Source organism: Acanthopagrus latus, chromosome 23 (genome assembly GCF_904848185.1).
Source record: "Acanthopagrus latus isolate v.2019 chromosome 23, fAcaLat1.1, whole genome shotgun sequence".
Classification (NCBI taxonomy): domain Eukaryota; kingdom Metazoa; phylum Chordata; class Actinopteri; order Spariformes; family Sparidae; genus Acanthopagrus; species Acanthopagrus latus.
Window position 1 is genome coordinate 5,265,669 of NC_051061.1, and position 14,145 is coordinate 5,279,813.

The 14,145-nt window shown below is 45.3% G+C and overlaps 1 protein-coding gene across 2 annotated transcripts in view; it reads left to right on the plus strand.

Annotated features, from left to right (window-relative positions):
- LOC119014659 (microtubule-associated serine/threonine-protein kinase 1-like) overlaps positions 1-14,145 on the plus strand; it is a 43,051-nt gene that overhangs the window by 20,011 nt on the left and 8,895 nt on the right. The window contains exons 3-16 of one of the 2 annotated variants that reach the window (XM_037090030.1): positions 1,886-1,980; positions 2,556-2,634; positions 3,871-3,943; positions 5,008-5,168; positions 5,913-5,988; positions 6,782-6,991; positions 8,226-8,327; positions 10,344-10,476; positions 10,562-10,629; positions 11,043-11,119; positions 11,266-11,474; positions 12,904-13,042; positions 13,133-13,265; positions 13,952-14,117. In XM_037090030.1, the coding sequence (XP_036945925.1) occupies positions 1,886-1,980; positions 2,556-2,634; positions 3,871-3,943; positions 5,008-5,168; positions 5,913-5,988; positions 6,782-6,991; positions 8,226-8,327; positions 10,344-10,476; positions 10,562-10,629; positions 11,043-11,119; positions 11,266-11,474; positions 12,904-13,042; positions 13,133-13,265; positions 13,952-14,117 (1,721 nt within the window). The remainder of the gene's footprint in view (positions 1-1,885; positions 1,981-2,555; positions 2,635-3,870; positions 3,944-5,007; positions 5,169-5,912; positions 5,989-6,781; positions 6,992-8,225; positions 8,328-10,343; positions 10,477-10,561; positions 10,630-11,042; positions 11,120-11,265; positions 11,475-12,903; positions 13,043-13,132; positions 13,266-13,951; positions 14,118-14,145) is intronic. The other variant, XM_037090031.1, reaches the window with a different exon arrangement.

A 14,145-nucleotide genomic window follows, 5' to 3' on the forward strand; every position in this document is an offset into this window, starting at 1 on the left:
CAGGAAACCAACTGAAAAAGCTGGGCGTGGCTGGTTGTTTGTCAGTGCTCCAACAGACGCACACACAGCTAACACACTCTTTACAGAGTGAACAGGAAATGTTTGTGGCAGCTTTTCATGGTGCAGATTTGCTAAAATGTCAACAAATTGGCTAGAGGCTGAAACCACTGTGATGATGGTATCACACTCACGATTCAGATATTGTGCGAGGTTCAGCCTTTAAACTTTTATCGGCTTGCACCAGATTTGTTTTCTCAGTGCAGGATAAAGCCTGACTGATGTGTCACAGGGGTGATTCGTGGTCTGATTGTACTTCGAGGTCTGGCGCCTTGCAGCACTTGACAGCAGAGGGGAAACTGATTGGTCATGGGAGCCCTCGTGTACCTTTATGTGGAAAGATTTATCTTTTTTTTTTGTATTTCTATCATTTTTATCCTTTCATTGATCTAGACCTCGTCTCATTTTATACACAACCTCTAAGGTAGGGTAGGTCGATCAATTGATGCACGTGGGTAACGCATTATTTTGTTTATTTTGCCTGGCCCCGCCATTCTTAAGCCACCCCAAAATGTTTAACTGGCCTCCTCGTGATTAGATAGATAGATAGATAGATAAAATCAAGTTAAGTGCAGGCAAGGATAGTGGCTCTGTGCTACTCCCCTACAATGCTGGAATGAAAGACTTCTTAGATCCTCTGGTTGACAGTTTGTCAGCAAGTAATGATGGCAGGTGTTAACACATCATCACAGACCGCCTGAGTCGATCTACATCCATGAGAACAGTGTGGGTAGAGAGGTCTGTACAAGTGAAGCTGCAGCGTGTTGTGTTGAAAGTCTTCTAAGGAGCATGACCTTGAGTTTTTTATTTTCCAAATCCAGATGTGAAGTGGAAGTTGATGCTAACCCCAACCCTCCATCCATCTCACAGACTGCCAGTGTGTATCTTCAGCCGTCTCATTCAGCTCACGTCTCGACAGTGCAAGTGTCAATGAAAGTCTACTCTGTGTGTGTGTGTGTGTGTGTGTGTGTGTGTGTGTTTTGATCAGGGTGCGTCATCCTCACATGTGAACCCACGTGCCAGGGGGCTGAAAGCGTCTCCATCGGACAGTGGAGATGAGATTCCGTTTGCCATTTGTTTGCTGTCTTTGTTCCCAGTTGTTAGTATTCACATTTATTTATGCCCCCCATGACTGCCCTGGAATCCAAAGCAAAGGATGCTGCACGTGTTTAAAAAAAGCCTTTGAATTAAATTGTGCCCTTCCAGTGTGAGTATTCCAACAACAATAATGGGGCGTCTATAAAAAGCCTGCTCTGTTTACTACCTCATTGTGCATGGGTTAGATTCAAATATACCACGTGCAGTCTGAATGTGTATGGAGTCCACAGGCAGTCCTCAGTCTGAGGTGACTGATTTCGGTGACAACTGCTATTAAGGACTTAAAAGGAGAGAGAAGCGGGTGCAATATTTCTTTCCTGTGAACCAATCTTACGATCTCCATCCTTTCTTTTTCTCTTGCTGTGACTGTTTCTCTCCAACTTTGCCACTCTCTCATCTTGTTCCACGCTCCCCCCCCACCCCGCCATCATTTCTTATCTTGGCTGAGAGGAGGCAGACAGGGATGGATGGCTGAGGAAATTGAATCCTCCTTATCGCTGTTGTGCTCCGGCAGTGATCCATGTGTTTTCACGCGTGCCTGCTTCTCCTGCACCTACCCAGCTAAATGTACAGCAACAGGCCCAGAGACACAGGGCACGAGCGCAACTCTGCTGCCATAATGTATACAACACAGTAAATCCTCTCATGTTTACATGTGTCCCCCCCCCCCTCTCTCTCTCTCTCTCTCTCTCTCTCTCTCTCTCTCTCTCTCTCTCTCTCTGTCTTACAGTTGTCGTACGAGCAATAGGAAGAGCCTGATCCTGACCACCACGTCTCCCACGCTGCCTCGCCCGCACTCCCCTCTTCCCCTCCCGGGACACCTCGGTATGTTTGGTGGCGCGTCACACCTCAGCTGTGGCCGCGTCTCGCTCGTTTGTTGATGGCAGACAGGCCAATTTGTATATTTACGTCAGCTGCGAAAAATTTGGGTCAGACAGACAAAGGGATTGTGTAGATTTTACACAGATTGGCTGCCCCCAAAATTAGCCGGCTTGATTAATTCATCCGTGAAAAAAAGCCCCCAATCAAATCTCACAGTCCATTAATCAAAACACCCGGATAACTATCCAAGGGACAAGGATGGATACACAAAAGGCTTAGGGTGCAAAGCATTTATCCATCTGACAATTGATGAACAGCCTTCATAGTTTGGGAATAAAATGTAAATCTCTTTCAAATCCTACACAATTATTATGAATGTCACATTATTGCTGTTATCCAAATAATTAGCTTTCACTGAGAAAAAGGCTGGTAAAAAGATTTGAAAGTGTGCTTTGTTTTTCCTGCATTCATTTAGTCACAGAATAAAATTGTCTGCATACCTTTCTCACATCTTTTCCCACCTTTGTTTCTTATGTCACCCCCTTCCCCCCCACCATGTGCTCATCTTGTTGTCCCAGCAGGCAGCAGCCCCCTGGACAGCCCGCGAAACTTCTCCCCCAGCAACCCGGCACACTTCTCGTTCGCCTCCTCCAGAAGGTCTCTGATTTACATCGACGCGTTTACCGAGTGTGATCGCACGCAATTGCAAACGCCTGTTTCTGCGCCAGTTATGTGAGAGGGACAGAAAGCGAGACAGGAGAAGGGGAGAAAGACAGGAGTGAAGTCAGCGTGAGACAAAGGGATGAGGAGGGGAGGGAGCAAGTGAGCATCAGAGAGCAGACGAGGTGTGGATCTGTTGTTGTGATAGGTCTCGCACATCCCGGGGAGCAGGGGGGGCCTCCCGCTGCACACACAGGTCCTCGCAGTGTAACAAGCTGACTCATGAATGACAGGGCCAAGCCATTACATTCACAGGGCCTCCATGTTTATTCACGCCGCTCTGATGACACTGGGCGCGTGGACGGGTGGCCATGAATGTGTGCGTCTGCGAGTCTGCAGTAGGAGGGGGGTTTTTTTGCTTGCATAAAATATTGCAAAATATGCGCATAACCTTGTGTTCTGGGGCTGTTTCTTTTTTTGTGGTTTAAAGGGGCGGTTCACTTGTCTGCATTGTACTAGGAGGCACTCAGCTTGTGGTGCTCAAAGGGGCAAAATAATTCAGTTGAAAAACCACCAATCGTCATCAATCGCACAAAATAATCCACAGATGTTGTAGTCAGCAGTTGTGCAGCATGTAGAGACTACTTTCTTTCTTTCCCAGCACCTTCGGGCTGAACTGGTACATTGACTATGAGCAGGACCAGTGACTGAAATAAAATGTGGGTCTAAAATAATGGTGTGGCTAGAGTATGTACGCAGTGAGAAGGGCGAGACTCCACTCAGTTGCTTCTATAGGCAGAGATGTATTTGGAAAAGGCCAGTTGGACTGTTATTTAGCTCTGTTTCTCCTCAGTCAGACACAGTGTTGGGGGTGGGGGCTCTAGGAGCCCGGTGTTCCTGTAAATCCTCTGTCCTCATTTATCAAATATGTCTGCCTGCCTGTCACTGCGAAGCACAATGAATGGCTCCTCTGTGCTTTCTTCTCCGAGGAATGCCCCTTGGACAAGTCATTGGTCTGCTGCTGAATGACATCATTTTAGTACAAGTGAAACTGAAACATGTAGCGTTTGAAAATATGTCAGGGCTTTGTCATACAGTCAGTTAACCACTTGTATGTCAGCACGACAGTCTTTCTTCAGGCTATAGAATATGAAAGATAATATGAACAGGAGTTTTTTGGACAACATGTATGGATAACATTGGACTTTTTAGTGACATTTGTTTTCTCTGCAGAGCGGACGGACGACGATGGTCTTTAGCATCTCTGCCCTCGTCTGGATATGGAACTAACACTCCAAGTTCAACGGTAAATAATCACTCCCTTCCATTCACACACATCCACAGCTCTCAACAAGGGGCACTTGTACCTTGTAGTTGCAAGGAGGCACATAGTTTAACCAACAACTGACGTCAACGGTTCAAATTTGTCACAGTAATTGTTGAGATTGATATCAACCAGTTGAAATTGTTGGCTAAAGGTACATGGTTGAAATAGCTAAAAGTAATAGATAAACCGTTAAAACGTGTCTCGTTGCGTAACAGCGACGTCAGAGGCCTGGTTCCTTCTCTCCATCCGGCTGTGGATGGAGGATAGGAGGGCAACGTAATGAGTGCCAGGCCGGTGAGATGAGAGGGACGAGAGAAATGTGGCATAGAGCGGAGGAGCTGGCATGAGACGGAGCACATTCTGTCCCACGGTCATTTATCTCGGGCTAAATTTAGCCATCGACTATCATTAGCAACAAAACGAAGTTTCGCTGGAATCAAGGCTCTGACTGTACGAATCAGACTGAGCGATGGAGCCCAGTGCTTCCTCCAGCTCCTCTCTCTCTGTTGGCTCCTCACTTCACTGCTCCAATGAAGAGCTTGAATTGGAAATAGATTGAGTCTCCAAGCTTGTTCCATCCACCCTGACTGTTTTCAATTAGTCTGACACCAGTGATTGATCAGTGATCGACGTCTCGGTTAGCAAACTGAGTGGAGGAGTCTCACTGCTTAGATGAAGGCAAGTGAGGAGGTGAGGCGAGGCTCACGGGCCTGTCTCGAGGCATCAGACAAATACATTAACATTGAAATTCTCAGTGCGTCATTCGCTTTAGTCTGCAATACTGTATTAACTGACCCATCAGTTGCTTAACTTGTGATCCCACAGTTAGAAGCACTTAAACATGGGTGATGTCGCTGCACCTCAGATGAGTTTGTTGTCATGATTTTTTAAATTCTGTCTGATCCGTCCAACTCCACCCACTCTAATATTCTTATTTCTCTTCCTCATCTGCCAACCTCTCTCCGCTTCCCTCATCCTCCTAATCCTCACCCCACCCTCCTCCTCTTCCTCTTCCTCTTCCTCTTCCTCTTCTCTCACTCCAGTCGTCCAGCTCGTCCCAGGAGCGACTGCACCAGCTGCCCTTCCAGCCCACCATGGATGAGCTCCACTTCTTATCCAAGCACTTTGGCAGCACCGAGAGCATCACGGATGATGACGGGGGCCGCTGCTCTCCCCACATGCGCCCACGCTCCCGCAGTCTCAGGTCAGCAACAGCAGCACCCATGAGATTAACCAGCAGCTTCAGCTGCCCAAGAGCACTGTCCTCTTTTTAAAAGCCCGCTTTCAAAGCAGATTTACAGGGGCAACTCCTGGTTGATCTTGTTATTGCTTTTATAGAACCTTTTGAATTGTTCTGTCAAAGCCAAAATGTCTGAACTATGTTTAGTTTGGATAGAGTCTTAAAGATATGAATGCAGCTACATGCTGCTCTGTCAGTAAAGTTTTAAAGCAACATTTAGCTTTAGCTTACAATGTCAAATATTAACTACCATAAGCTACTGGCAATACCAAACCATCAAGGATGTAGCAGAACATCCCTGAGTGTATTGAACTGAGCCAGCTCTTGACTTCAAATTTAACATTTTAAACAGATGAAATGGGTTATTTTTTACTTCACAATGAAACTTTAATGAAAATATACATAAAGTACAAACTCTCTTTTTATTGGAATTGTTGTGTTTTTGTTACCTTAGAATGAGCCTTTTATATTGACAGAGGGAGCGGGTCCTCTTCCCACCCGCACTTTTCGCCTTATTTGCATTCTTGGTAACCTCACTGCTCGATGCCACTAAATTCTACACATTACCATCAAGTGCCAGTCTAACCTCAAGCACAGATTGAACATGTTCTCCATCAGTCTGAACGCAGAATGTAACTGGGTTGATTCTGTGCGGGAAAGCCAAATCTTTTCGACTGTATTCCATGTTCTTCTGTTTTTCCTCCCCAGCCCGGGACGTTCCTCCTCCTGCTATGACAACGAGATAGTCATGATGAACCATGTGTACAAAGAGCGCTTTCCAAAGGTAAGACACACACACAATGCTGCTGCATGATAAACACCATATTCCATAAAAATGCACGCAACCTTGAGCAAATCCTTCAGCCCACAGAGAATTCAATCTATCACGCAACAATAACTATCTAATCCTATTAAGCCAGAATTCCAATATCAGAGAAATAAAAAGGGATATAATTTATGATGGAACAGAGTTCAGAGATTTGTATGTACGAATGTTTGATATCATACATCCAAACACAGTTTAAAAAAAGGAGCCATGGGGAATGCTAAACCGTAGCAAACAAGATTATGTGACTCTGCCAAGTCACGATAACTTCACCCTGTCAGAGAGTATATTAAGTTCATTCACTGAACACTGCCACAGCTATGAACAGTTAAATAAAAGACATTTCCTCAGTGCCCCCCCACCCCCCCACCCACCCCGCCCCTTTCACTCTTGGCGGGTTGGTATCTAGAGGAAACGGGCTGAAAGCTTTCTACTGTGATAAAATCACATCTTAGGAAATTGGGCATTATGGTTTGGAGTTCATCTGAGGTAAAAGCTCTTTGGGCATGTTTTCACACGAGTCAAATGGAAAGAAATGGCATTTGTATTGAATTCAGCGTAGCAGCGGAACCGCTCTGCCAGAGCCACACAAGAAATTGCTTTCTGAACTTTCTGTCACATACCTCTGGGTCTTGTAAAGAAATTCAATCTTTCTCTAAACTTAATCTCTGACACTTCTGTTCGGCTCTCTGTTCTCCCCATTTCCGACACTCCTGCTCTCTAATGCTTGCTGCGTTTCTTTCTCCACCAGGCCACAGCGCAGATGGAGGAGAGGCTGGCTGAGTTCATCCAGGCTTTCTCTCCTGAAAATGTTCTTCCGCTGGCTGATGGAGTCCTCAGCTTTATCCACCACCAGATCGCTGAGCTTTCCAGAGACTGCCTGGCCAAAGCCCGCGAGGGCCTCATCACTTCTGTCTACTTCTTTGAGTTGCAGGAGAATCTGGAGAAGCTTTTCAATGATGTGAGTCGGAAAAGATATCAAGTTTAACTCGCATAAAACCCAATGAAGACATCTGATTGCTCATAACTAGGTGACGAACATTTCCTGGATGAAAAATAGACAGAGCTTCAGGGACTAAAAGTAAAGCCCAATGTAATCACTAGTTTCAAGTCTGAGTCAACACAGCATGATGCTCATTTTGTAAATTATTGTCCCATTTAGAGTAAGGGCGTCGTTACCTTGTGATTTACAAGTGGCCATCTTGGTGTATCCTCGGATTCTGGGTCGTTCCAATCAGGATATCTTGGGATGGTTGGGACGGTATTGCCAAACTTGAGGCTTTAAAAACAGTAGTCCACAAACCAACTGGTGACTCATTTGGTACTGACTTATCCATGACAGCAGATATCACAAACTGGAATTGGATTAAAATACTGCGAAATGTAAAACTAGTTGAATTTCTAACTTGTATTGATGGACTTGCAGAGAATTATTACCAATATCTGCACTTTCCCTAGACTCAACGTAGCGTTTCAGCTTCTTTCAGGTCACTTATTTTGGCTAAACACCTGCGACTTTATAGTTTTATTCTACAGCAAGTGTTCAAATGAATTGCATTTCCAGTAGTGGCAGTTTTTCCTATCTTGAGAATCCCATAATGCACTTTAGTTAGCAACTAGCTAGCTTAGCATGTAGCAGCTAACTAATTTTTCTTGGTGGAGTCCAAAAAACTCCTGCTGTGATTGTGCTTTGGTGTCATTGTTTTGGAGAGCACTCGGTAGGCAACCTCCATGAAATGATCCATGACCAAAAACAGGCACAGAAACAAATGCATCTAAATGACGCTGTTTTTAATTTCATTAAAACTCTGGGGTGCCTTTGGTGGGAAACATAATTGAAATCTTTGCCGTGAATGGAGGTTAATTGCGCTCAACACTTGCCTGGAGGAGATAACAGGTATCGGGGAATTTCATCACAACCCCATTTTGGCAGCTTGATTAGATCACTGTGATTCCTCTGGGTCGCCTTGCTTTGGTTTGATCGTATCTGCTGTTTTTTCTTTTTACAATCAGATATTCTCATTTCCCATAGCCTTTTAAACAGCCATTAAACTGCGTCTGTCACTCCGTCCGTCTTTTGTCTCCCTTTTAAATATATGCAGGTGCTGTGTCTGTATATCAGTGTTGTAATGAGGGGGTTTTTATTAGAAATGTTGCGAATGCTAATCTTCTCTGTCCCTGTTTGTCTCCATCAGGCCTACGAGCGTTCCGAGAGCTCTGAAGTAGCCTTCGTCACAGAGTTGGCCAAGAAGCTCCTCTTCATCATCTCCCGACCTGCCAGGCTTCTGGAGTGTCTGGTGAGATAACACACGCACTTTTTTTTTCAGTATTCGCCCGTCATGTAGCCCCCGCGCCGTTTGTCGCAGAACATTTCATGGTTCGCGACTCTTACGACTTAAGACAAATTGATTTTCTGTAAATAAACGTGAGCACAGATACTCATTTGTTAGCCCATTATAAGCATTTAAGCACTCTGATGTGTTACACAGCGGGGGTAGGGAATCAACAGACGCTGACACTGAAGTAGAGGTCCGGTCTGTCTGGATGCCGATGACATTTGCATTTAGATTAAAATTTGCCTCAGTACTACTAATACCAGGCAGCCAGCAGCCCCCCCGCTGCCGGGCCGCCTTCCAGTCTGACTCAGACAGAGCGTGACCACATTGTCATTTAAAGTTGGAGGATGCCGATCGTGTGCATTTGTGTGTGTCGTCTAGCTGGTTTGTATTTGTGTCTGTAACAGTCTTGTGGACCTCTCGATGAATCGTGCCACACTGATGCAGTGTTTGATTATGAGTGACAGCTAAGACTGTGACATGGAGAATTGATTAATCGACGTTCATTGGCGTCGTTAAGAGCCAGGTTTGCAGTCTTGGTGTGGAGGATGAAACCCTCCTCTACGATATAACATGTCTAGATCAATGTTTGGTGGAGGGTGTGGGCTTGATGAGTGAGCAAACAATTGGAGTTTTCGAGCACAGGCATTTGCTTTTGCAAGCATTCCAGTTTACATCACTCAAAAACACTTTTTGTTCCATCTCTAGCCAGTGGACTGCAAACAAAACAGAACATGAACAATGAACAAAACAAATCAAAAGGACAATCAGATATTTTCGACTCCAGTTGGATGAAATCGTGGCTCAGTGGAACACAGCTTGAGCAAGCGTGTAGGCAGAGTTAAAGTCACGGTGAAATGGAAGTTAGAGGGATATACTCTGCACTGTGACAAGTAAATGACATGTGTGGGCATGGCCGTAGCTATAAGAGGGACGCAAATACAGGTTTGTTGGGATCACTCAAAAGTGAGCGTAGCTTAGCAAATACAGCCTGATATGAATATGTAAAGGGATATACCTCAGCTGCATTCTTATGAGATGTAAAGTGAATTTTTACCAACAAATCCAAATGCACACTCCTCCTCTCAGGGCGCACCAAGTGAATAGTCAGTGTCCAAATGCAACCATTTCACTACTCAGTAGACAACCTTTGTTTGATTGGCTGGTGGTGATACCGCTCTGCAGTCTACCATGACTACAAGCTAGCACGAAATATTTTCCAGGAAGACAAAAGAGAAGGATTTTGCACTGACAAGGCTGGACTTATTATTGCCACTTGAGGTACAAAGTGATATTTTGAGAATGGATGGGCAGAAGCTAGCTGGTTAGCATGCCAACTTCAGTAGATATCTCTAATGTCTCACAAGACAGAGACGTCTCTGACATGTCAACACTGTTTTTTCTTCGCACTCTGTTGAATATTTTAGTTTGTTCCTGAACGTTTTAAAGTCAAACAGCTCCTTTAAATTATTCCTTGTGTTATGATAATTTATCAACATAATTTATTTGTGCGCATAAAATCATTTTTGTGCTTAAAATGTCCTGTCACAAGCGAGTTATGGCACAAATATATTACCACATGACTCTAGTCCCGGTGCCATGCTGGAGCTCTCCTGAGGAACTTACTGTATTTACTGTTGCTGAGCTTACCTCGAACAGGTCATTTACCCTGTGACGGGTACCTTTCAGTGATTCAGGTCACGGCGTAAACAAAATTCAGTCTCTCCTCAGGCTGAACAGCGCAAACTGCAGCGATGGCGTCTTCCAGAAACAAATCCTGGAGCTGCTCCAGAGGCAGTGATTCATGAAACGACTGCTAAAAGCAGCCACGCTGGCATTACTTGGAATCTTATTTGGAAGCAATTTCTCGAGCAAAGATTCAATCATCCAACAGAGCCTAATTGGATGACATTAATTTAATGTTAAAAGAGCCGCTCCTAATCTTTCCACCTGATGACATCATGCTCTGGTTTCCAGGAGTTTAACCCGGAGGAGTTCTACCATCTGCTGGAGGCGGCCGAGGACCACGCCAAGGAGGGTCACCTCATGAAAACAGACATTCCTCGTTACATCATCAGCCAGCTGGGGCTGACCAGAGATCCTATTGAAGGTGAGGAAGGAGAGATGTTGCGCAACATACAGATTGCCAAAAAGTGAATGACAGCTGATTCAAACCAACATGTTTGTGTCATCAGAGATGGTCAACCTCGACAGTTACGACAGCGAGGGGCCGCTGACGCCCGAAACAGACGACTCGACAGAGGTGAGATCTCAGATCATCTTAAATCTTCCCCGCGTCCGCCCGTCCTTTCCCCGATGTGCTTAGTTTTTAAAGTCTGCCCTGCCAAAGCACTTTCTGCTCCCCGCTGCAGATGTATGCTTCATCTGCTAATGACTTGGCACACATGCTTTTATCTATCTCATTTAGATCATTTATGCTGAAGTACGAAAAGCAGGATATTCTTCTTTAAATCTCTGGGCCCTGCCTCTGGCCTTGGGCAAAAATAAGCTACGTAGACAGAAGCATCGCCAAAATTACAGGGATAAACAGGATTTTCTTGATACGAGAGTAATGAGACAACAGGCTGTTAGGGATTTATTAATGTGTAGAATGAGTCGTTTTGAGCAGCCGCGTTGGTCTGGTGATTTCACACTTTGGTGACCTTTGATCGACAGGGTAAGATCAGAGCTATGAAGCCGCCAGGAGAAGCCGACTTCCAGACCATCAAGCTGATCAGTAACGGAGCGTACGGGTGAGTAGAGCTGATCACTCCACTGACGAGGATGTGTTGACACGGAAGTGATTCATTCATCTTACATCTGTCAGTCCGGCCTGGGCACAGATTAAAACAGAGGTCATGAAGGGAAATGTAATGGTGGTGATGCGTTTGTGTGCCAGCGCTGTGTACCTGGTGCGGCACCTAGACACCCGCCAGCGATTCGCCATGAAGAAGATCAATAAGCAGAATCTGATCCTGAGGAACCAAATCCAGCAGGCCTTCGTGGAAAGAGACATCCTCACCTTTGCGGAGAATCCCTTCGTCGTCTCCATGTTCTGCTCCTTCGAAACCCGCCGGCACCTCTGCATGGTCATGGAGTATGTAGAAGGTAAGAATTTGTGTGTGTGTGTGGGTTGCGTTGGAGGAGGCGTACCGACTAGTGGGAAAAATATGTTTGTCGAGTTGAATCTGTACCCACGTCTACACCTCCAGTTATTCTATGTAGAGAAATGTTCCTTGTAAACAGGACCGATGTCGTGTCCAAAGTCCGCACCAGTTCAAAGCAGGTGTTGAGCAGTTGGTGTGTTCTCGCTGTAAAAATGGCAGATTCTCAGAGCAGATAGAGTGAGTCTCAACCTTGCGTGCTGTCGATGGATCCTATATAACCACAGTGCAAAGAACAATGCAAGTGAAAGAGCATCTCACAGCTAAAAAAAAGAGAAAAAAAACAATCCAATCATTTTGGCACCAGAAATACAAAAAATAATGTACTGGGTCTGTGTGCAGCTGGTAGATTGAAACTTCACATTGTAATAAAATTATTTGTATTTTGCATTCCTGCGTTTGATCCACTACGATCATTATCGTAACAGTATGTTGTGTCAGCATGCTAGCAACTGCTAATTAGCACTTAATGTGAAGTGCAGCTAAGGCAGATGAGAGGTCACTAGTTTAGTCATTTTTGACCTGACTATGACGCTAGATACAAAGCCAAGGGATCGCCAAAGCTAACATGATTCAACCTGATGGGAACATGAATCTCTGGACTGTGCACGCTAATCCATCCGGCGATTGATCAGCGGCCATTCCAAGAATGCTAACATGGCTAAAAATCGAATAGCACTGCTACTGGGGACAGCTGTAGACCACAGCAGACATTTGGCCTTGTCAGGGCTGATAAAGCACGGGTGGAATTTATAACATTAATGATGGCTGTATTCCATTTAGGTGCGCTAGTTTCAGGGCTCTGGTGTTGTGCATGTTCACTCACTGACACGGCTTACTGAGGCAGCCATCATCGTCGCCCTGCTTTGACAAGTCAGATTGTCTGCTGTGGAACTAGTCCCTCAGGAGTTGGAGCAGGTCGCCCACTAATCAGAGGGTTAGTGGTCCAATCGCCCAGCGTCAAGTTGAAATGTCTTTGGGGATGATACAGAACCCCATATTGTTCCTGATGGCTTTTCCACAGAAATATTGTAAGGTGCTGGGGATGGAAAGTGCTTTGTGTGAATGTTGTATAGTGCCATGAATAGTCTGTTGACTAAATGCAGGTCCATTAATGCTGTCCTATTGAGGGGACATCCCATAGGTAAACGGCCTGATGTGAATAAACCCAATGAGCTTTGCATATCCTTGATTACGCCGGGCAGAATGACTCAAAGCACAGTCATCATTGCAGTGATTGCGTTCTATTGTGAGTGTTGCTCATCGGCCTAAGTGGAAACTAAAATGGTCCCGGACAAGAGGCACCGAGAGACATTCATGGTAATTGCTAATGTCAGCGGGAGGACTAATCGAATAATGAATTCCGCTGTCAGGTGGAGACTGTGCCACTCTGCTGAAGAACATCGGGGCTCTGCCTGTGGAAATGGCGCGCATGTACTTCGCAGAGACCGTCCTCGCACTGGAGTACTTACACAACTATGGCATTGTGCACCGCGACCTCAAGCCCGACAAGTAAGACAGATCTACTGTAGTTTTCAGTAATAAAAATGATAACACGTCGCTTGTGCAGCTTGAATTTGACTCCGCTGTGTCTGTTCTCAGCCTCCTGATTACCTCAATGGGCCACATCAAGCTCACGGACTTTGGCCTGTCCAAGATGGGTCTGATGAGCCTGACCACCAACTTGTATGAAGGACACATAGAGAAGGATACCCGGGAGTTCTTGGATAAACAGGTATGGCTAACAGAACGTACAAATGATTTGAAGTAACACATGGACGAATTAATGGGAGTCATTTGAATTCATTTGCACTTTTAATTAAAAGCGATACAAGCGGGGAGTAAATGTAGCCGTTGAATTGCGTTCCGCTTGGCCTCACTGCGGCGCACCATCTTCAGCTACAGCATGATCCAAGTAAAGTTTAAATATGAAAACGCCCTTTGATGTCTCCATTCCTATGCAAATGTATTCCATATCATTGTGTGCCAGGGATATCTGAAGAAAAAAAATGAGACCGATAACAGTTGGCACAACAATAGGCCAGTATTTCCTCAGTTATTATAATCACTCCTCCTTTTACGTGAGGTTTATTTTTTCCCCGAGCCTTTCATGCGGTGCTCGCGCTTTGAATCCGAGCCTCATTATTTCTTGTGCGTGCATTTCGGCGGCCAGGAATCGGTTAGCATTCATCGCATACCCATCTGCACATGAAAAACACCCTCACCGGGGCTTTCATCTCGTCTTGGCATCTCTGAAGTGAGCTACTTAGCTGTGCACACGTGTGTCCGACTCATGGGTCATGGGTTTGAGTAGAATAATCTGGACTCTTACAAATGAGATGCTACAGTAAATGTTGGTGGTCATTGAAATGATTTAAAATAAACCCTAAATAATAAAGTGCTGTTGTTTTTTCCCTTCAGGTGTGTGGGACCCCTGAGTACATTGCCCCGGAGGTTATTCTTCGTCAAGGTTATGGGAAGCCAGTGGACTGGTGGGCTATGGGCATCATCCTGTATGAGTTCCTGGTGGGCTGTGTGCCTTTCTTCGGAGACACACCGGAGGAGCTGTTCGGACAGGTCATCACAGGTGAGGGATCAAACTTGGGCGTATAGAG